At 40.5% G+C, this 24,395-nt stretch overlaps 1 protein-coding gene across 1 annotated transcript in view; it reads right to left on the bottom strand.

Moving 5' to 3' along the window:
- The window catches only part of FMN2 (formin 2), a 231,538-nt gene that overhangs the window by 168,694 nt on the left and 38,449 nt on the right, over positions 1-24,395 (bottom strand). The window contains exon 3 of the mRNA XM_089529847.1: positions 6,251-6,398. Within this exon, the coding sequence (XP_089385973.1) occupies positions 6,251-6,398 (148 nt within the window). The remainder of the gene's footprint in view (positions 1-6,250; positions 6,399-24,395) is intronic.

Here is a 24,395-nt window from a genome sequence, read left to right on the forward strand (position 1 = left end):
CAGCTCCTGCAAAGCAGACCAGATCAAAATAATTATTTGTTAGCAATCTGGATTTGGAAAAGCAGAGATACACCTTGAGCCTCCAAACCTTGACATTTCCCTCTGCAAACAAAACAAAACAAAACAAAACCCTCCCCAAACCAGACAGAAGTAAGAATGAGATGATGCTATGTAACTTTGTGACTGGCAACTTATCTTCTAATCACAGTGCAGAGATTTATCATGGCTCTTCAATCCCAGTAGGTATGGTCACAAGGGTGCATATTCTAGCCTTCATTACTGGTTTCCAGGATACAGAATGCAAGTGGCATTTGTAAGTGACATCCTAAATCCCTTATGCTTATACAGTGGGCCCTTCACTTACACGGAGGATCAGTTCCGAATCCCCCGTCTAAGGGGAAATCCGTGTATGCTCGAGCCCCATTGCAAACAATGGAGTGTGTGCTCGTGGATTGGGCAGTGTGCACGCCTTTACTTTAATTGTCGTGCGGCTTCCGCATAAGCTGGAAGCCACGTATAGTGTACCGAAGTATGGTGAGGGTGCACTGTATTTATTTTAAACATCAGTACCCTGATTTCAAGCACATAATTTTAAAATGAGTCCCATTATATGACCTTATACAGTATGCCCATTATGTGAACTGGAGAAATAATCCGGTTTGAGACTGCTTTAACTGCCCTGATTCTGTGCTAGGAAATCTTGGGAATTATCATTTATTGTGGCACCAGAGCTCTCTAACAGAGAAGGCTAAATGTCTCCCAGAATCCCCTAGCATTGGGTCAAGGCAGTTAAAGCAGTCTGAAACTGGATTATTTCTCCAGTGTGTTTTGTGCCCTTGTTCTATGAAAGTATGCTTAGACTAGCATTCCAAGAAGTGTCATGTGATTTATTCAAGATGAAGTGTTTTTAAATATAATTGGTTCATATTGTACTGGGTGTTCAATATATTATATTTCCCACCCACTTGACTGTATGGAAATATTTTGTATGACTGATAATGAATAGAGTAACAATATAATTCTATTCCCTATTCCATTTTTATTTCTAGCTAAGTCAGAATCCTGACTTCAGCTTTTTCTGGTTGCTTGATCTTGGAAGCTAAGCAGGGTCAGCCATGGATGGGAAACCACCAATGAATAGAAGGTGCTATAGACTATATTTCAGAGGAATGAACTGGCAAAACAACTTCTGAATATTCCTTGCCTAAGAAGCACCTTAGTCGCTGATTTTAGGGTTAGGGACTGCGCGGCAACCACACCGTCCCTAACCCTAGCATGGCATGGCAGCATAACAATGGTGGCATCCCATGTACACGGGAGCCACCATCGTGATGTAAGTGCTGCACGGCATCCGTATGGCGCCACACATTGCTTATGCCGTGAGTGTGCCATTGGCGCACTTGTGACATCTGCCCTGTGGTGCAAAAAGAACCCGTTTTTTTCTGGGTTCTTTTTACTCTGGAGGGCAGCTGGAGGTTTAGCGGCTACAGCTTCCCTCTGCAGGGAATTAGGCTGCCGGCAAGCCACCCTTTTGGGGCAGTCTGTCCCGTGCCATAGTTACGTTTCCATTATTCCTAGTACAGTCGGCCCTTCTTATACACGGATTTTTTATACACGGATTCAAGCATACAGGGTTTGAAAATGTTCCAAAAAAGTATAAATTTACCTTGATGTTCCATTTTTTATTAGGGACACCATTTTGCTATGTCATTATATTTAATGGAACTTGAGCATACATGGATTTTGTTATACACGGGGGATCTTGGAACCAAACCCCAGCGTATAACAAGGGTCCACTGTACTAATATTTTTCTACTGGAACAGAACATTATCATCTGACTAATGTCTATTATTTATTCTCATTCATATACACTTATGTTAATTAAATACCTGATTACTCACCTCGATCATCTTCTGTTTGGATGCATGTAATAAAAAGGCCATAAAGTTATAAAGGCACTTGGATTGAAGGTTAATTTTGTTATCCAAATTGCTATGAGTAATAAAAACCACCTTAACGGTTAAATCTATATTTAAAAGTGCATAATCAAAAATACAATCAAGGCTGAAACAATTAGCCTGTTGAAGATTTACTACTGAATTTCTAAAACTAAATTTCAGCATATTGGCTTGTGGAAAAGATGTACATGGTAAGAAATGAGAGACATAGCCATGTTAGTCTGGAATATCAGTATGCTAGGGGAACTTGCAGCACCTTTGAGACTAACTGTGTGAAAGAAGTTGTAGCTTTCATAGACTTCGCATACTTCCTCAGATGAATTCATTTCATTTCATTTTGAGTATTTATACCCCACTCTTCTTCCACAAAGGCTCTCAGAGTGGCTTACAAATTGTTATTTAGACAGTTTCCTGTTCCCAGGCTTACAATCTAAAAAAGACATGACACAAAAGGACAAGGAAATGATAGTGGGAAAGGGGATCAAATCCAGGAGATACTGCCAGTTCTTCTCCCGCCCCCCAAGGTCAGGGTAATGGCAATTGGAATGGAGGGAAGGCCTCTCATCTGTATCTAGGCTAGTGGAACTGTGCTTGCCTCTTCTCTCCCTCCAAAGCTGAGCGGCTTTTTTGACATGTCTGGGTTTCTCCATCAGGACAATATCTATGTTTATAAATCTATGGAGATATATAATAAATAGCCTAAAAGATTATAAAAGAGCCTGCTCATTTCTCATATAAATATCCTGAGATTCCAATACTTAAAAATGCTTAAGTAGAGTGTTGCTCTTAACTTGCCTGTTTGGCTTAATCGCCATCATGAATTGAGCACTCAGGTGACCAGAAGGTGACAATAGTACCCCAGACTGAATCCAGATTAGATAACAAGTGGCAAGGAACCCCAATCCCTCAGTCTAAAGAGATAAGGGAACCATTCATGTTTCATATGGCTGTTACACAGGTCATGCCAATACTTTTGTTCCTTGTTGATACAGAACCAGATGATGGCAGAAAGAGAGAAGCTCTGCTCTCAAACAGGTTAGGTTGTCAGGATTTAGGTATGCTGGAAAATGTACAGATGTCAGACAAAGGTAACAGGGTTACTATGGGTCATAGGAAGCCATGATGACCAAGCATTTAGACCCAGATGAGGCAATGGACTATGATGCAATCATGGCAGGACATAAAATCAGCAAGTAGCAGAAAGTGCAAAGTCATGCCACACGGTGAACTTGTATAGATGTAACACACTGGAAAAAGGCTGGACTAAATGCCTGGAAATGGCAAATGTATATAAGGGAGGAGCTCCAGTGCCCATTGTGACTGTCGTATGGTGTGTTGTATAGGCATGAGATTCTATCTGTGTGAATATGATTTTTAAACAATGGAATGAAGATTAAAGTACCTCTGACCGAGGGCTCAGTGTGTCATTTTGTTTGCTGTTTCTCAGTGTGGGAGAAGGTTTTCTCTAGACAGCATAAGTGTAGAGTGGCTCTTTGGGGTTTGATCCAGGCATACTGCTTTGGAGGTATGGACTGCTGATCATACAAGCACTCCAACATAGATAAACTAAAGATATCCCATTCTGCTGCTAGTTATAGCAATGTCACAGGCTATTATCCTTGGACGCCTGTGTGTTCCTCCACACCCAGGATAGATAGTTCCTCTATATATAAATGCAGAAATGCAATGTAATGTAATAAATGTATAATGCCTCACAAATAATATAATGTAATGAAAACAATGTGTCTAGACATTGAACTATCCGTGTTTCTCCCTAATAAGAATGTTTGTTTGTAATATAATAAATAGCCTAAAAGACTAACAGACTAGTTCATTCTTCCTTATAAATATCCCAAGATTCCAATATTTAAGAGTGATTAAGTGGAGTGTTGATAGTAATTTTGCCTGTTTGGATTTTACCTACATTCAAGAATTGAAATCCCAGACAATCAAAAACTGATAAAAGAGAGGTCCAAACAGATTAACTGAAAAATGGCAAAAACCCTCAATCCCAACATCTAAAAAGATAAGGGTGGGGAACCATGCCTATTTCAATAGACCCTAGGCTAGAAAGCATTAAGCAAACACCATTTCATTGAAGGCAAGCTGAGGAACAAAGGAATTTTATTGAAAAACAAGAAACTTGACAATGGACAGAATAAGTAAAGAGATAGTAGAGGAACACCTTGTTAATCTAAATGAATTTAAGTCTCCGGGACCAGATGAACTCCATCCAAGGGTATTAAAAGAACTGGCAAATGTAATATCGGAGCCATTGGCAATAATCTTTGAAAACTCCTGGAAAACAGGAGAAGTCCCAGCAGAATGGAGGAGGGCAAACGTTGTCCCCATCTTCAAAAAGGGGGAAAAAGAGGATCCCAACAATTATCGTCCAGTTAGTCTGACATCAATACCAGGAAAGATTCTAGAGCAGATAATTAAACAGAGAGTCTGTGAACATCTAGATGGCAATTCCATAATCACAAAAACTCAACATGGGTTTCAGAGAAAAGGTGTCATGCCAGACAAATCTAATCTCTTTCTTTGATAAAATTACCAGCTTGGTAGATGAAGGGAATGCTGTGGATATAGTATATCTTGATTTCAGTAAGGCCTTTGACAAGGTTTCCCATGACATTCTTGCAAACAAGCTTGTAAAATGTGGGCTAGACAAGGTAACTGTTACATGGATTTGTGACTGGTTGACTGGCCGAACCCAAAGGGTGCTCAACAATGGCTCCTTTTCATCCTGGAGAAAAGTGACCAGTGGGGTCCCACAGGGCTCTGTCCTGGGCCCAGTGTTATTCAACATCTTTATCAATGACCTGGATGACAGAATTGGGAGCACACTTATCAAATTTGCAGATGACACCAAATTAGGAGGAATAGCTAATACCCCAGAGGACACGATCAAGATTCAAAATGACCTGGATAGACTAAAAAGCTGGGCCAAAGCTAACAAAATGAAATTCAACACGGAGAAATGTAAGGTATTGCACTTAGGGCGGAAAAATAAAATGCACAGATATAGGATGGGGGACACCTGGATGAATGAAACTATGTGTGAAAGGGATCTAGGAGTCCAAGTAGACCACAAGTTGAACATGAGTGAACAGTGTGATGCAGCAGCTAAAAAGGCCAATGCAATTTTAGGCTGCATCAATAAAAGTATAGTGTCTAGATCAAGAGAAGTAATAGTGCCACTGTATTCTGCTTTGGTCAGGCCCCACCTAGAATATTGTGTCCAGTTCTGGGCGCCACAATTCAGAAAGGACATTGAGAAACTGTCCAAAGGAGGGCGACAAAAATGGTGAAGGGTCTGGAAACCATGCCCTATGAGGAACGACTTAGGGAGCTGGGGATGTTTAGCCTGGAGAAAAGAAAGTTAAGAGGTGATATGATAGCCCTGTTTAAATATTTGAAGGGATGTCATATTGAGGAGGGAACAAGCTTGTTTTCTTTTGCTCCAGAGAACAGAACCCGGAACAATGGATGCAAGCTACAGGAAAAGAGATTCCACCTCAACAGTAGGAGGAACTTCCTGACAGTAAGGGCTGTTCGACAGTGAAATGCACTCCCTCGGAGGGTGATAGAGTCTCCTTCCTTGGAGGTCTTTAAACAGAGGCTGGACGGCCATCTGTCGGGGATGCTTTGATTTGGATTTCCTGCATGGCAGGAGGTTGAACTGGATGGCCCTAGTGGTCTCTTCCAACTCTACGATTCTATGATTCTATGACTTGACTACCAGGAAGAGGATTTTAACATATGCTTTATGAGATTACTTCCAGATTTGTAGATAAATGGTAGAACTGTTTTAATTAAAACTCTGTAATCAAAGGTCAGTAAACTTTTCTTCCTTCAGATATGGAGATTATCACACAGAGGATAAGGATGGGAGCAAAGCAGGTTGTTCCCATCCTATTCACACAATCGGCCCCAATAGCACAAATAGGACAGGATAAGGATGGGAGCAATCTGCTTTGCTCCCATCCTTATACTCCATGTGATAATCTCCATAGAAGGAGTTCTGAGTACAGATTTGGATGCTGAAACCTCTTCATCCACTGGAAAATAATAATGACATGAGACAGGAAAAACAATTAGATACCATGTCTAATGCCTCATATTATACAAGCAAAAATGTCCCCTCCTTGTTTTCAATAAGTTCTTCTGAAAATGAACTCCTAAGGATGAAATAAAAATGAGCTTTAAATAAAATGGTCCCATTTTCAACAGTGCGTACAATAGTTCCAGCCCAAGTACTATTTCCCATTAGCACATCAAGACTTACCTTGTTCTTTACTTTTTATTCTCTGTTCTTCGTCTGGGGGCTTTGGTGGTGGCCACACTGATGGAATTCTTCCAGGAAATCTTCCTTCAATGTAATCTGATGAATGTGTGGGTTGGTTGACTGCAGCCCAAGTGTAAAGCTGGTCTTGCTGCAATCATTTACAAAAAGGGGAATAAAATACAAAAATTACGTATTTTAAAATCCAAAGGTATTGCCTGCAGTGCATATTTAATGATTTGCTTTTATATCAAATTCAATTTTATATCATACTCTCATGAAATGTCCAACTACTGATTTAAAAAGAGTTCATTTGAATTTCTGGTTTAATTCATTTGAATTCTTTAATTTGAATTTCTTGCTTCTGAGTTTTTCTGAGGAGCCCTGGTGGTGCAGTGGTTAAATGCCTGCACTGCAGCCACTCACTCAAAACCATAAGGTTGAATACCAGCAAAAAGGGCTCAAGATCAACTCAGGCTTGCATCCTTCCGAGGAGGTCGCTAAAACGAGTACCCAGATTGTTGAGGGCAATTAGCTTACAGTTGTAGACCGCTTAGACACTGTTAGTTCAGTATGGAGTGGTATATAAATGAAGCTGTTTGTCTGTTTGTTTAGATTAAGTGCACTGGAAAATCTATTGTTGGACTACCCATTTAAAAAGGTCAGAATATATGGAAATGTTTTAGTACTATTCTATTCTGGACCAGCTTGCTCATGACAGTCCTCAAGCATATCTGAAAAAAGACCAGAAAGGTGTTTCAATACCAAAACAAAGTAACTGCAAATGATTGTGGACACATATGGTAACAAATAAGTTATTTTTTTATGTTTAAAACTAAGGATAAGTTTAATACCCTTGAAATCTCATTAATAACTAGGAAATTGTGACTTTAAATCCTAAACACACACTGTTTAGCTTTGTATGACAGATCTACCAGATTGCTACTGCATGAGGACCTGCTTATTTTAATGCTAGAAATATCCAAAGTCTACAGTGAACTCTTTACAAATTTCTGCTACTAAAACAGAAGACTATAGCTTTACTGAGACACTGACATGTATTTCTAAATCCCAGTGCTGGTCCCATCTAAAATAAACCCATTGAATCAGTCAAACTTACCATTTATTCACTGTTTCTACTTTGGTTTGGATTAACAATAGGATTTTGGACACAGAGTTTAAGTAAAGGACAAACTAAGCCAGACGTTTTGCAACTTGAGAAAGTTTTATTTCTTTTGCCTTCAAGATTAAGTCTGACTGCAGACCTCAAAGACATGCAGGACTAAAGTATACCACCAGTTAGCTCCATGAGAAAGTAGACCAAGAGCCAGACAAACTAAAATAAACCTGCTTTGGGTCACTTTGGAGGTGTGCTCCTAAGGACTGGAGCACAACTTTGGCAGTGGCACATCTTCTGGCCTCTTAAGATGTATGTGTCATTTAAATAGCATACCGACAAAGTGACCCAAAACAGCTTTATTTTGACCTGTCTGTACGAGCCCCAAGTCTATGAAAGCTTATTCTATGACTTTTTTCACTTAGCTAGTCTCAAGGTCCTACACAATCTCTTGGCACCAACCAGCTTGTGAGCAGAAGCAGCCCTGATATGGCTTGTGTTTCTCTAATCATGTCAAAATGGGCTGTTATAATGCTTCTATTTCACAATAAATGTTTTTTAAAAACAGTAATAGCAGTTGAATCTGAATGAGTGCTCACTGAAAAGACAAAAGTACATAAGTGCATTCAGAAAAAGATACTGAGGGCCTCTGGAAGAGCGTTAACATCTTGTCCATCACAATTGTCCACCCTTGTCATTCTTGGCTTATTAAACAGGCCAGAGAGGGACTAGCTGACTGGATAAAGGAGGTAGACAGAGCCTCCCTACAACAAGGCAAAGATCCACCTTGCCTAAAGGAGGCAGTTGTGAAACCTTTATTAAAAAAGCCATCCCTGGATCCCACAATAATGAATAATTATTGGCCAGTGTCCAACGTACCATTTTTGGGCAAGGTTTTAGAACATGTGGTGGCTTTCCAACCCCAGGGGTTTCTGGATGAAATGAATCTAGATCCATTTCAATCTGGTTTCATGTCTGACTGTGGAACAGAGACAGCCTTGGTTGCCTTCATGGATGACTTATGCAGGGAACTGGACAGGGGGAGTGTGTTCCTGTTGGTTCTCCTGGACCTCTCAGCGGCTTTCGATCCCATCAACTATGGTATCCTTCTCTCTGGGATGGGACTTTACAGTGGCTCCATTCCTTCCTGGAGGGGCAAACCCAGAAGGTGGTGCTGGGGGACTCCTGCTTGACCTCCTGGCCATTAGCCTGTGCTAACCATTAGCCTGTATTAACATATACACGAAGCCACTAGGGGAGGTTGTCTGGAGTTTTGGAGTGCAGTGTAATCAATGTGCCAATGACACTAATCTGTACTACTCCTTTCCACCTCAATCCAAGGAGGCTATTCTGGTCCTAAACCAGTGTCTATCATCAGTAATGGACTGGATACAGCTAAGGCAGAGGTGCTCTTGGTGAGTCAGAAGGCAGATTAGGGAATAGGGATCCATCCTGTGTCAGATAGGGTCACACTCCCCATGAAGATGCAGGTTCAGAGTTTGGGGGTACTCCTGAACTCAGCTTTGAACCTGGAGGCCCAGGTGACCAGGAGTGCTTTTGCACATTTAAAACTTGTGTGCCAATTGCACCTGGTCCTTGAGACACCAGATATGGCCTCAGTGGTACATGCCTTGGTTACATCATGCTTAGACTACTGTAATGCGCTCTACATGGGGCTGCCTTTGAAGACTGTTCAGAAACTTCAGCTAGTCCAAAGAGCTGCAGCCAGGCTGCTAACAGGGGCAGGTTATACAGATCACACAACACCCCTGTTGAAACAGCTGCACTGGCTGCCAGTCTGTTTCCAGACACAATTCAAAGTGCTCGTGATGACCTATAAAGCTCTATATGGCTCAAGTCCAGGCTATTTGGCAGACTGTATCTCCCTATATGAGCCAGTCCGGGCTTTGAGGTCCTTAGGGGAGGCCCTTCTCTCCATCCCACCACCATCACAAGCATGGTTGGTGGGTACACAAGAGAGAGCCTTTTTTGTGACTGCCCCGAGACTCTGGAACTCCCTGCCCAGGGAGGCCAGAATAGCCCCTTCCTTGTTATCCTTCTGCTGGCAGGCTAAGACCTACTTTAGACAGTCTTTTAAAACAGAAAGTTTTTAAGGCATGTGATTGGGTGTTGTTATATTGTTTTAATGTATTTTAAGCATTTTAATCTTTTCAAGTACTTGATTTTAGCATGAAATTTGTTTTACTTATTGTAGTAATTTAATTCTATTTTAATATACTATTTTTGTATGTTTTTAACTGTATGGTGTTTTTTAATATTGTCCCAGCCCTGGGAGAAGGGCGGGATATAAATAAATATTATCATCATCAACATCATTATCATCTGTGACAAAGTGTTTTTAGAAGCTAATTATGTTGGGGTGAAGAGCAGCTTGAGAGCTGGATGCCAGGCAATGGACAACAGAGGAGGAGCAAAACCCAATCCAGCTGAGTTTGATGGACAGAGCATCCTGGGAAGAGGGGGTCTAGTCTTTTTGAGGATCTGGTTGAAAGTTCTACTACGAGTAGGATGTGGAGTGGGATAAAGAGTGCCTAAAAGCCTGCCGAGTGTTTGATTTTAATCTAACCATACTAAACTTGAGGTTAACTCAACACAAGATACATTATTTCTGTATGTTTCTCAATAAAAGTTACTGTTTTGTTTTTTGTGGGTTTTTTGGGCTATGTTACTGTTACTGTTTGTTTTACAGTGGTTGACTCTGACTAAAGTGATTACTATGAACTGAAAAGAACATACACACTACCTAAAACATTAAAACTGGTTTACGGAGACATTTGGAACCCTAGCCCTTATACACTTAAGGATTATAAAGAGAATAAAATTAGAAAGGAAAGGTAATATTACTTCTATATCAACCAATATTCCACATCAAATGAAGGCCCTTAACCAGACTAAATACTACTACCATTTATTTTGAGCAGCACAGGTAAGGTTATTTTTAAGAAAGTCCCAAAATCCTCATGTAAAGTTTTTGTAAAAAGCACAGTTAATGCTCAACATAAAATTAGAAACATTTAAAGCTGGTGCTGTCTAATAAGTAGAAACTTGGATTAAATGCTAGTTTGTCAGGGATTAGGTGGATGGCCCTGTGCCAGTCACTAGCTAAGACTCAGTTGCCCATGTATTAAATGAGAATAATGAGAATTTGTCACAGTAAATTGATGCAAGGAACAGTGAGACACAAACTGAGCATTTTACCATCAGAAGTAGATTTTCATTATCACCAAAAAGGTTGTTTTAGATAATTTTGTCCAAACATTTCTCATACACAGAGAGAATTAATAAAGTTAATTTACAGATGGGCTTTGTTAAACAAATATTCTTATAAGAAGGTCAAAAATATTTTGACCAATATATCTCAGAATGGATACACATACTGTACTACACTGCAATTTTAAAGCTAATTATATCTTTAGTCATGAGGGGAAACGTGTCCAGTGTTCAAAGACAACTTAAATTACAGCATGATACAGCAATTATATGGATGCCATTCAATTATAAAGGAATAATGATTGATATTCCTGCAGGATTCTGGTTGTCTTCAGAAGAATATACTGTATGAATTATTCTAGGATTATGGCAAATGAGAAATTTAGAATTCTACATAGAAAAAATGATCACTGCATTTCCTTCTTTGTTCTCCCTACAGAACTGAGTTTACACACATTTGAAAATTATAGTTTCTATATTTTAAAATCACATCCATATGTGCAGAGAAAACTCTGAAAACAATATCTAGTATACGATATCTAAAAACAAAACAGATTAGTTCTAAACATAGCAATGCTCACTGCAATTGCATTACATTATTAACTAAAGACGCATGGCAAAATAGCTTGTTTGAAGAATACATCAAACATTGAACGTCTGTATTCTGTCTGTGCTTTCCTGGTAAACTAACTACAGATAACACTTTTAATTCTTCCTAAGTCATCTTCACAGAAACCCTCCCCTTAATACACACACAAATATATATGAAGCATCCAGTCACCTTTCCACTGTTTTCAGAATCTACTCACTACTGAAACTTCCCAGAATAAAATATCGTAATATTCTCCCCTCTTTTCAAAGCCTGTACTTTTTCCTGAGTCAGTACAGTTATGGGGGGGGGGGGGGGGGGGAAGGAGGATTCATTTATAGGAATTCCAGGGAAATTTTGGCTGCTCCTTTAAAATGACAACAGCTATTCTACATGGGTGAGGCAATTTGCTTCCCCGCATTCTGGAAATATCTTTCCAATTCTTAACCAGATAATGGCCTCCCATCACATTTGCCTAAACATTTTTGGTTTTCAGTCAAACTTCACTCTGTTCTGATTTACAAAATAGCTGCTTCTCATCTGTCTCCCTAGAGATAAAAAAATTCCTGGATTGTTATCAGTTAAACCCACCTGGTACTTACTGCTAGGAACACAAATGTACATGACCTCCAAGCTCAGTTCTGGGAGCGCTATTATCTTATTTCTTTACTGACGTAGGCAGACTCATCTTATGAATAAATAAGCAGCTACTAAAAATCTTAACAGCAGTTAGAAACATAACCATCACATCTCCATGCAGAGCCAAGTGTCTATTTACAAAGCCACTAAATGCAAAGCTTTCAGAAGGCCCAAAGAAAAAGCTGCTCTGAAGTGGTTAAAAGACACACATGGGATAGAATTAGAACTGAAATCAATTCAAACAGACCTGCCCAAGCCGGTTACAAGGATGTTACAAGGAGCCTTAGTCAGCATTATTTGATTATTACGGGGGAGAAGGGTGGCCAGAGGTGATAGAAAGAGGAAAACAGACATGATTGGATAGAAATGATGGGAATTTTATCCAACATGTATGTAAGGAAAATATAATTTCAAACAAATACAATACACTGGGTGGGGAGAGATGGATAGTCTTAAAATAAGTTTCCAAGGTATGGCTCAAACCAACATTATTAGGAACCTGGAAATTTTAATATCTGGGGTCCCAGCTTGATTCATCAATAATAGTGCTAGGATTGCATTGCCAGTTCAGGATCACCCCAGGCTCTGAGATTTCTGGACCTAAACCTGAGACTTAGGGATGGCCCCTGGTGGTGTCATTGTTAGGTGCCACTGACTACCAACTACAGTTGCTCATTGCTTGCCGCTTGCCACACGCAGAGAGAGACACACAGACTGAGAACATATTTTCCTTTTTGGAAATTAAGAGAGACATTTTAGTTTAAAGGGGTTGTTCTCACATCCAGGCTAAATGAGAAGATTATTCCCTCTCATTGACTTTGCAAGATGGGATAACTGACATTTATACTATTGCTTGTAGCCAGAAGGTGGATGCAGAGCAGAGAGAAGTGTGAGTGCTAGTACTACAATGAGTGGGAGGGAAGGAGGAACCTAACTGGATAAATATAGAGATCACCCTCCCCCTTTTTTTTTTCTGGAAAGTCTTTGCAAGTTGCAGCAACTAATTAATCCTTGCAAACTGCAACAAGCTGCTGCTCTACTAGCTGAGCAGACACGATTTGTTCCTTTTGCCTGGAGCCCATCAAAACTGAAGCATTTTTACCCTTGTCTCCCACAAAAACTGGAGATTCAGGCCCTAAGGTCTGGCAACCCTATTGACAAAGACTGAGATATGTAGCAGAGTCCACCTTGCATAAGCCACTTCATCCAATTCCTCATTCTCTCACAAATTCACCATATACTAGATTAGTTGTGAGAACCATGTTAGCCTCAAAATGTTGTACAGCCAGCATAGCTAAAGACAAGGACTCCTGGGAGTTGAAATCTAATGTTATCTCATTCCTATGCTGGACAGCTTTAGTCCCTAAATTAAAAAAAATTGCCTGGAGGACCAGGCAGTAGTTCTTTTCATGAACAGAAGAAACCAAGCAAGCCATCCTTTTTGTCCTGGTTTCTTTTAAGCCAAATATCATGTTGAGAACATAATTCTGATGCTGAAGCATGCCCTGCTCCCTGACATCAGGGAAAATGAACTACAACTCCCATCACTGGCACAGAAAAATGTCAATGTTAGAAGTGGCTTTCCAAACAAATGTATTCTTGTTGCAAAGTTCAAGGTCAATAAATATTGTATCTGTGATCAATTTTAATTAGTTATACAATCACAGGCGTGGTAGCTCAATAATGAGAATACCAGATTTACAATGCACTCTCTATGCATGTATACCCAGAAGAGGTCTCACTGAGTTTCACAAGACTTATTCTTGAGCAATTTCATGTAAGATTGTAGCCTTAGGATAGGGCCTTATCACTTTTATATGTCTTTGTCATTCATTATGTTGTTTTTAACTGCCATCAAGTCAACTTTGGGCTATGGTGATCCTATGACTGAGGGACCTCAGGTTCCTTCATTATCGGGAGCACTGGTCAGGTCTTGCAGACTCAGGGCGGTGTTTCCTTGAGTGAGTGTATCCATCTGGAATGAGGTCTTCTCTTTTCCTACTGCCTTCTACCTTACCAAACATTATTATCTTTTCTAGTGAGCCATGTCTTTTCAGGATATGGCCAAAGTATGGCAGTGTCTCAGTTTAGTCATCTTGACTTCTATGGAGACTTTGGGCTTCATTTATTCTGGGACCGATTTGTCATTTTAGCAGTCCACAGCATCTGTAGAACTCCACTGCAGCACATTTCAATTGAATCATTTTATTTTCTAGCACCATTTTTTTTGTCTACCTTTCAAAACCATACATAGAAATGGAAAATGCAATGACATGGGCAATCCTAACTTTCACATTCGATTATGTATGTTTACATTTCAGGATCTTGTTCAGTTCCTTCACACCTGCCCTTCCAAGTCCTAGTCTTCTTCTGATTTCTTGACTGCATTCTTATTGCCTGAGCCAAGGTATGAAAACTCTTGAACTATTTCAATGTCATCATCATCTACTTTAAAGTAATGTAAATAATCTCTAGTCATTATTTTTGTTTTCTTAATGTTCAACTGTAAACCCTGATTATCTTCAGTAATTATTCCAAGTCTTTGCTACTTTCTACTAGTAATATGGTGTCATCTGTATATCTTAAATTGCTGATGCACCTTCCTCCAACTCTAATCCTGCTTTATGTATGATATGTTCAATGTATAAGTTAAATAAATAGGGTCATAAAAGACAGCCTTGCCTGACCCCTTCTGCCAACTGGAAACTATTCCATTTCTTTGTATTCTGTCCTGATGATACCCTTTTGTCCTTAGTATAGGTACATCAGGACAATCAAATGTTGTGCACACCCATTTCTTTAGGAGTGATCCAAAACTTTTCACGATCTACATTAGTGGTTCTCAAGCATTTCCCCCTGGCCATGTGTTACATCAACATGTGCATGTTGGGGGGGGGGGCTTTCTGCCCCCCACTAATGAAGCTGGAGGCTGCTGTCTCCCATTGACACATCAGCGTCCTACTTTGAGAGTTATAAAGAGGAGGAATCCCTGAATTCCTTGTGCCCCTCATTTCCAAAGCTAAAGGCTGCTGTCTCCTATTGATACAACAGACATCTGCTTTGAGAGTTAAGAGGAGGAGTGATCCTTGGATTCCTCCCGCACCTAACTCATAAAGCTGGAGTCTCTTGTGTGACTCTTGTGTGCTGTGGGAGGAAAAGGATTAAAAAAGGCTTAAAATCTCTTATTCTCACAATGTCTCAGCATAGCTTTGCAATGTCTACGGGGGAAGCATTCTCTTTAACCCTCCTCAAGTACTGAGACTTCTCTGTTGATTTTGTTGGGAAACTGGGTTTTAAGCGACCTCTATTTTTTACCTTCCTACACACAGCTGCCATGATCGCTGTTCCTCCCTCCAATGTGTGAGTGAAGAGGGATGGAGTGATCTTTGCTCTAATCATGTACACATAAGCCCTAGCCTATCCATCACACCCTGAACATTCACTATTTTGAGGGAGCCCTGGTGGTGCAATGGTTAAATGCCAATATTACAGCCTCTCACTGCCATGAGGTTGTGAGTTCGATCCCAGGCAGGGCTCCATGGTCGACTCAACCTTGCATACTTCCATAGGTTGCTAAAATGAGTACCCAGATTGTTGGGGGCAACTAGCTTTCACATTGTAAACTGCTCAGGGAGTGCTTAAGTGCACTGATATAGAAATGTATTTGCTATTGCTACCTTCTCTTTCCCTCTCACACCCTGGCACACAATTTGAAGCTTAAGAAAACAGTGAAAAAGCATTCCAAGTCTCTCCCCTCTCTTGAAGGTGAGATATTCAGCACCTGAAGTCAATGTCCCCCTTGGGAAACTGTCATGTCCCCCTGGGGTATGCACACCACCATTTGAGAACCAAGGATCTACACTGTCAAAGCCTTTGTGATAATCTATGGAACAGAGCCTGGTTTTCCTCCGAAATTCTTTTGTGCATTCTACTATCCAATGTATGCTTGTAATATGGCCCTAGTGTCTTTTCTTTTCCTGAACCCAGCTTGGACATCTGGCACTATTTTTTCCCACTATTATGGCTTTTTCATCTTCATTATATTCTCCTGTGATTGTCTAGCCCAGTGGTCCCCAAATTGTGCTCTTTAAAGGAGTTTGAACTTCAGCTGCCAAAATCCCAGACTATTAGCCAACATGGCTGAAGCTGCTGAGAGCTGAAATCCAGAATCTCCTGAAGGGCACAGTAAGAGGACCACTGATCTAGCCCATACCCTGTGCTGAAAGCAGAACTATCAAAGCTAGCAACAGTATATTTAAAAGTTCAAACTGGCATAAGTGATTGTGATACCAATATTGAAGCCACCAAAATAAAAGCTATGAGTTTTCAATGCACAATACATGGTTGCTGTCAAATCACTTAGGGCATAAACAGAGAGCCCCTAAGAGGCAGCCTGCAGCTGTCTTTATCTTCGCGAGATAGGGGCCATGGCAACTATATGCTGCAGCCTCAATCTGACCTTTCTGCGGCTCCTTTTTGCGCCACGGAAAGGCAGCCATAGCCGCCAGCACTGTGGCTTTTTGGTGCTCCTTTGATGCTGTGTCATCTGGATGCTGTGCCAGTGGAGTGCTGTCATGCCACCCGCTGTGAAGTAGGGCACCCGGCATCATGCTGGTATAGGGGTAGAATTGGGGCATACTCCACCCCAATGCTGGCATTTATCGCTGGTCTGTCGAGGCTGTTAGACACTTACATGGCTAATGTTCCTAAGAGTATGTATGGAACCAAATTATTAAATTCTTTATGTTTTATAGATTTAAAATTATATTTTATTCTTTGGGAGTTCTGTTCTATCCTTAGCTTGAAATCTTTCTTTTAACTTGACTGAAGAGAAATAATGGATGTAATATTACACTTTGTAGTTTGTCTCTCATTAAATATCAATAGTAAATATTGATAAATATAAATATAGTTGTTGAGAAGCCTTGGAGAAATAAAGAACACTGCTGTAGGATAGAATATAAAACTTTGCTGAACAAAAGCAAGTCACTAATTAACAGAAAAGATATTTAATACTTTCATGAATTATAGTCTTAATGTGGGTAAGGTGTACCCCCTAGGCTATGAATAAAAATGAAACATGCCATGTATCATGGGAAAAAGTGCACTGTGATACAAATCACATTTTTACATTTTACATTTTAAAATGGGGCAGGAGAGCATTACAGCCTTGCTTGCTTTTTTAAAAAATGTATTCCATTTCAGCCCTAACTCCAAAAGCACTTACACAACAGAACAGAATAGACACCTTAAGAGAAATGAAACTAAATTTTAAAACCAAGAATAAAGAAGTAAAACCATCAATCTCTAATTGAGAACCTTTTTTGTTCTAACCTCAGTTACTGTATTGTTATTTGTATCTTCAATAATATTATGCACTCCCTTGGTCTCAGTTCTGGAAGAAGGGCAGTTTGAATCCCTGCTTGGCAATGGAAACCCACTGGATGACCTTGGGCAAATCACACTCTTTCAGCCTCAAAGGAAAGCAAAGGCAAATCCCCTCTACACAAATCTTGTCATGAAAAACCCATGACAGGTTTGCCATAATTCAGAAATGAATTGAAGACATACAACAACACAAACCAAATGGAAAATTTAACACAGAATCATAGAATCATACAGCTGGAAGAGACCACAAGGGTCATCCAGTCCAACCTCCTGCCATGCAGGAAATCCAAATTAAAGCATCCCCGACAGATGGCCATCCAGCCTCTGTTTAAAGACCTCCAAGGAATTCCACTACACTCTGAGGGAGTTTGTTCCACTGTCGAACAGCCCTTACTGTCAGGAAGTTCCTCCTAATGTTAAGGTAGAATCTCTTTTCCTGTAGCTTGCATTCATTGTTCCAGGTCCTGTTCTCTGAAGCAGTAGAAAACAAGCTTGCTCACTCCTCAATATGACATCCCTTCAAATATTTAAACAGGATTATAATATGACCTCTTAACCTTCTTTTCTCCAGGCTAAACATCCCCAGCTCCTTAAGTCGTTCCTCATAGGACATGGTTTCCAGACCCTTCACTATTTTAGTTGCCCTCCTTTGGACATGCTCCAGTTTTCCAACATCCATTTTGAATTGCGGGGCCCAGAACTGGACACAGTATTCCAGGTGGGGCCTGACCAAAGCAGAATAGAGTGGCACTATTACTTCCCTTGATCTAAACACTATATCTAGTCACCAGGGATGTGGCTATTCTAACCTTCCTTGACATGGACATCAGACATCATATATGCTTGAAAGAAGCCACTGTTCTTTTTGAAGTGTCTAATGAATTCTTTAAACTATAAAAAAAGCAATCATAGACATCAACAGATGTCTGTATGTGATTGCTGGATAAAATTTCAGTGTATAATGATGAATAGCTTGACCTGCTCATCTGTGTACTGGTAGGTACCAGAATAAGGCAGCACAGTGAATGTGCTAAAAAGCTAAGGAAAATGTAATATAAATGTACAGACATTAAATGATCAATAAGGGAACATTAATGCTTATTCACATATCTCTTAGTGGTGCCAGTTCCTAGACTTTGGGATAACTTCAGCTGGCCCCTTAACGAAGAAATAGGAAAGCTATTTTAACTAGTGTCTCTTTAAAGTGGTGGTATGACATTCACACAATGCAGAGAAGATTAGAATTATAATCTCCAAAACTCATATATGAAGCACATAAGAAGTCCTATTGGATCAGAATGAAAATCCAGCAGTGCCACTCTTATTTCTCATAGTCATCATTATTTCTATGAGAAACCCATAAGCAGAACCTGTGGGCAACTCTTATTCCTCAGTGAGGAGTAGCATTCAGAAGTATACTTTATTTTAGTATTTATTTATTCATATACATGTGCATGCACACACTGTAAACATCCCACCCATCTTCCAGAACTGAAACCCAAGACAGTACAGTACATATCATTACTGAAAATATAAATATGAATAACAATAAGCTAAAACAAAATTGAGCAATTTATACAGTACTACCAAAATATGATTGAATTGCATTGGCTGCCAGTTTGTTTCAATTCAAAGTGCTGGTTTTGAACTATAAAGCCCTATATGGCTCAGGTCTACGATATCTGGGAGACCATATTTCCCTGTATGGTCCAGCCCAAGCCCTGAGATCCTCTGGAGAGGCCCATCTCTCTGTCCCACCACCACCAGCAGTTGGTAGGGACATGAGAGAGTGTCTTCTCAATGGTTGCCCTTAGACTTTCAAACTCCCTGCCTAGGGAAACCAGAATGGACCCCTCCTTATTGGCCTTCTACCAACAGGTTAAAACCTTCCTATGCAGGCTTAGGACCAGCTAGGGTGCTGTATCATTTTAAGTGTTTTAATTTTTTTATCTTTTTAACTGTATTTTTATTCTTTTAATAAGTAGTCTATTTTAATATTGTAATATTAAATTCTGCTTTAATGAATTACTTTTCTATGTTTTAATTGTATTGTTTTTTAATATTGTGAAGCCGCACTGAGTCCCAGTTCTGGAAAAGAGAGGGAGACAAACAAACAAATAAAATTAGAAATAATTTAAAAGTTCATCAATTAAAATATTAATGAACATTTATTAAATTCAACTGTCCACCATTATACACCATTATTATAGGTAATACTCAATAAATATGAATATTAGACTTTGATGTGTAAGGAAGGAAATCTGTCTCTTGCCAGACAGGCAGGGCAGTGGCCTGGACCCTATAAATCTTAGGAAAGAAGCTAAGCTTTATTCTAAAGTGCAAACTGAACATTCTCTCCAACTTTCCTATCCTCCTGATAAGGAAATGGTTCCAATGATGTCAGGGCTTAATTGTCTTGTTTACCACATGAGCTTTTATAGACTTAAGTCTACTTTCTCAGATGCATTTGGTGGAGTGGTAAACCAGGGACTCCACAAAATGCACCGGAGGAAGAAGACTTAAGTCTAAGAAAGCTCATGCTGCCAACTTCTTTCTTTAGTCTCAAAGGTACTACAAGATCTCTCTACATACTGATTCTGTAGACTAGCATGGCTATATCTTTGGATTCTGTCTTGTTTAAAAAGGTTAAGGTAATCCCTGACATGAATGTCTTATTCACCCCCACTGAAAGGAGACCTGCCATACTGGCTCAAACTGGTACACCCTCATTGTGATGTATTACTCTTGTTTTGTGTATGCAGCCCATTGTTCTCTACTTCCCAGACCATCTAATAGTCATTATCAGTTCCTGAAGGGAACATTTACCTCTGCTCTTTTCAAGTACATGTTTTTATTTTTTGAACTTTTCATAGAATAACACTGAGGGCATGTTTTGCCCACTCAAAGGTTTTTCCTTCATTTTCCAGAGGCAGCCCCTTAGGAAGAGATTAAATACAAGGACACAGAGAGAGTATCTCTCTAAAACCTGCTTCCCTGCTCTTTGGGAGGTAAGAAAGTCCATTGCTATGTCATAGGGATGAAACAGACCATCTCTTTGGGCTGCCATCTTGGCAATTTCAAAGCGTGGCATTTTGATGCCTCATGCTCTGAAGCCAGCTTCCAGCTGACTGGCTGCCCACATGTGGGTCAGTTTACAGGCATCTTGGGGGAGTAACGGTTACATGCTGCAAGCCCCCAACATGCCAGGAAGCCACCATGGGGCCATGGAAGAGCCGCTAAAGGCAGCTTTTCTGCGGACGAAAAAGCAGCTGTTGAAAACCACTTCTTTTTCAGTCAGCACTATGGCAGATTGGGGCTGTGTTGTGCAGCTGCCACAGCCTCAATCCATTTTCAGGTGGGGTGGCTTCACACTGCCTCATCCAGGCCATCTATTTCAGCCCATAGTCTGTAATCCTTTAGGGTTAGTTTCACCCCTTTTAGATTAGTTAGGAGAAGAGTTTTTGCTTCCGTGCAGTTTCTCCTCCCCTTTACTTCGAGAAACAGCTAGCACTGAATATAACTGCCATGTACGTTTTGCCTGCTTTTTTTTTTACCTTTTTAATAAAGAAATGTTTTTGCGGCAAAATCAGTTTCCCTTTTACCTCATTCTCACTGGAGTTACTCTAGTAACTTCAGCTTGTAAGGTCCTGCAGTGAGTTAGTGCCTGGAGGATCTTCTCCACCCCCCCAACCTCCCCCCACCCCCAGTAAAACCAGTGCATTGTTCTTAATACCATCTCTCACAACTGCTCAAAAGCCTGGCTAGATAGAAAGATTTTTGCCTCCTGGAGGAAGAAGACCATGGAAGAGGATAGTCCAGGATTTTATAGCCTAAGGGCACCAAAAGTCCTTCTAGGTTTGCAAACCAAACCAAGGGAAATGCTTCCCCCACCAATTTCAATGTTTGGGCAGGAATAGAATTTCAAATTGGGTCCTTCAGATATGGTCCCAATCACATAGGGCTTTGTAACTAGAAATCTGAATTGTGTTAGACTTGCAGTGAAGCTGTTGCATTAAGAGAATTATTTGTTCCCTACAGTTGATCCTGGTCAACTGTCTTGCTACAGCATTTGAATCAACTGAAGTTTCTGAAAACTCCTTGAAGCCAGCCCACACAAACCATGTAACAATAATCCAAAAGAGTGTAACTAGGGTGAATCCCTATTCCCTGGTTTACCTTTCAGTTGATAAGGGGAACTTCTGCTTTGTTTGGGCTACCTTCAATTTGTTTCTTTCATCCAGCCCATGAAATGATGCCACACATAGGTTTAGAACCAATTCAGCTTTGTTATATTTTAGATGGAAAGGTGAAATATGTAAGGTACCAAAACACAAATCCCTGGACATCTTCTTGCACTAGCTCATGAAACACAAAATAAAGTGCTCTGAGGAGCCTCACAGGGCAATAATGATGGCTTAAATAGGATTCTCCCAGCATCATCTTTTGAACTCAAAAGTGAGCAAAAACAAGGCTCCCAAGTGCCATCCCAGAGATGGGGCCCAGAAGAAAAGCAGGTCTATGGTATCAAAAGAAGCTAAAAGTTTCCTCTGTTCATTTCCCAAAGTGGATTATCCACCAAAACAGCCAAATCAATCTCCATTCCACAATTGGGCCTTGAGCCAAACTGAATTAGATTTATACAATTGCTTCCATCCAGAAACTCATGGACAGCCAAAAATGGGGGATTGGCAACCAGCTATTAATTAGCCATATTGGAATCTTCTCTCACTGCAAAAACACGTTCACCACTACTTTTACTCTCTCTGGCAGTGTTTCCTGGCCAAGTAAAAAATTAAATTAAATTAAAACACCTCCACCAGACATTTCACGTCAAAACCATTTTGCTGCCATTACAACCATACTCTAGACTGTAACCCAGATTGTAGCAGACACATTAAATTTTCTGCAAGTGTCACTCTAGTCACCACCTTACTTTTGACATTACTGCCATCTATCTTAAAAATCAGGTGAGGAGTTTGGTACCATTCTAAAAGTGGGGATGGCCAGTAGGAATGGTGGTCATTTCTCCAGTTCAGAAATCAGCAGGGTTTTGACAGAATCCCCTGTTGAGGAAACAAGAAAATCTCCAAAAGGCACTGGGCAACCATCTGGATGAATCTAACTAATATAAATTAAGACTATCTTAATGCCCTCCCTTCTTTTTAGAGGTTCTAAATTCAGGTGAGTCTAACCCACTTCTCCTATTGTAATCTGGCTGTGTCAATAGAGCTATGGAGCATGTCTTCCTGTCAGAATCACCATAATCTCACAGAGTAGAGAAATTCTGGTCCAGAGTGTAGTGAAGAATGAGTGGGGCCATATACCACCACAGACAGATTTATGGTTGCCATGGAGTACATGAAGCGTTGAGCCACTTGTTGTGGATCCTGAAGTTCTCCAATATGTTAGTGGAACTCCAACACCAACCTGCAAGACAACTCCAGCTATCTTCTTTCCTGAAACTGTTTGGCAGTGAGATGGGTGGTACACCAAGAGAATCCTACTCTCAGACATACACATTTGGGCTGCAGACGTGGGTTGGGACACCTGGTCACAGGGATGGAATCATGAAAGATCATTGTAACCCTGGCTCCCCACTCCTCTATCTTGCTGTCAGAGTTGGGATGGACTAACCCCCTCATCTTTAAGCCAGGACAGCACACTCATTCAGGATCAAGTCCTGAATGGTAGTTTTCCGATTCACCAATCTGTGATCTTGTTGGAAAATATCACTTCCTTGAGAATTGTTAGAAACTCAGGAAAGTGGGAGAGATTGTTTAATCTCACTAGCAGAGCAAACACAGTGGATGAGATAATGGCAATTCTACTTTTAGGGACAAAAGCTGAGGTGTGCTTTTTTGGGGGGGGGGGGGGTAAACATGAAATGAGGAGGGGCTGTTAGTAAGCAATAAAACTACCATAGACATGCATTACTAGAAGGTCTCAGCATGCGAAGTTGTTATATCCCAATAGATCTGGCATATGACACCAGCATTTTCAGCTCATGAGACCTATTGCTAAGGTCATCCAGGCTATTAGAACTGGGGAACATAGAAGAAACAAACACTCAGCATGGAAAATAGCAATTGATAGACTTGTAGAATAATAGATTCACAGAAATGAGGCCCTATGGTCCGTCAATCTCCATCAGGTCCGAACATCTGCTTAATGGAGGATCCCTAGCACATAGCTCTCTATCCTTTTTTCTTTCTTTTTCTTTTCTTTTTTTCCTTTTTGGTGGGAGGGAAAGGCATCCGGAGAAGGAGAACCCCTCCCAAGCTCTCTAGGCAATTTGTTCCATTGCCAAACCACTCTTATTGTCAAGACGTTCCTTCTAATGTTCAATCAAAATCAACCATCCTGTAACTTAAAATCATTAGGCCTGGTCCTATCCTCTTGGGCAGCAGAGAACAGGTCTACCCCTCCTCTCTGTGATAGCCCTTGAGATATTTAAGCAGTGCAATCTTGCTACAGCTCAATCTTCTCATCACCAAACTGAACATGTCCAGCTCCTTTAACGTCTCCTGATATGTTTTGTTTTCTATGCCTATCATCCTCATTGCCCATCACTGAACTTGCTCCAACTTGTTCTTTTCAAAATGAGGCACTCCAGATGAGGACCAGCCTGTGCAAGATATAGGAGGACTATTATTTCCCTCAACTTGGAAACTATGGCCCACCACAGACTGGCACAAAGTGCTGGCCTGTGAGCAGAGTCACAGTGTCACATCCACACGCTGGATTCCATGACTCCGCCCCATCATGCCATGATGACACATCTAGATGATGCAGCACCAAAACAGTGCCACAAAGCCACACTGCTGTGGTTGTGATGCCCTTTAGAGGGTGTGAAAAGGAGCTGCATTTTGTGGCTCCTTTTTCCACCCTCTGGAGGCCACATCAGGGCCATGGTGTGTGGTGGCCATGGCCCTGATCTGGCCAGTAAAGGCACAGCTGCATGCTAAATGTGTACAAACAAACCATATGCTTCTCTTATTGCAGACTAAAATAGCTTTTGCCATCATTGCTTCAGCATCACATTACTGTCTCATGTTCAACTTCTGATCAACAATAATCCTAAAGTCCATCTCACATATAGTATGGCTGAGCCATCTTGTTCCCATCCTATACCTGTATGTTTGGTTTTTGTGGCCTAAATGTAGAATTTTGCATTTGTCTCCATT

Source organism: Sceloporus occidentalis, unplaced genomic scaffold, assembly GCF_023333645.1.
Source record: "Sceloporus occidentalis isolate IW3139 unplaced genomic scaffold, rSceOcc1.0.p SCAF_6, whole genome shotgun sequence".
Taxonomy (NCBI): domain Eukaryota; kingdom Metazoa; phylum Chordata; class Lepidosauria; order Squamata; family Phrynosomatidae; genus Sceloporus; species Sceloporus occidentalis.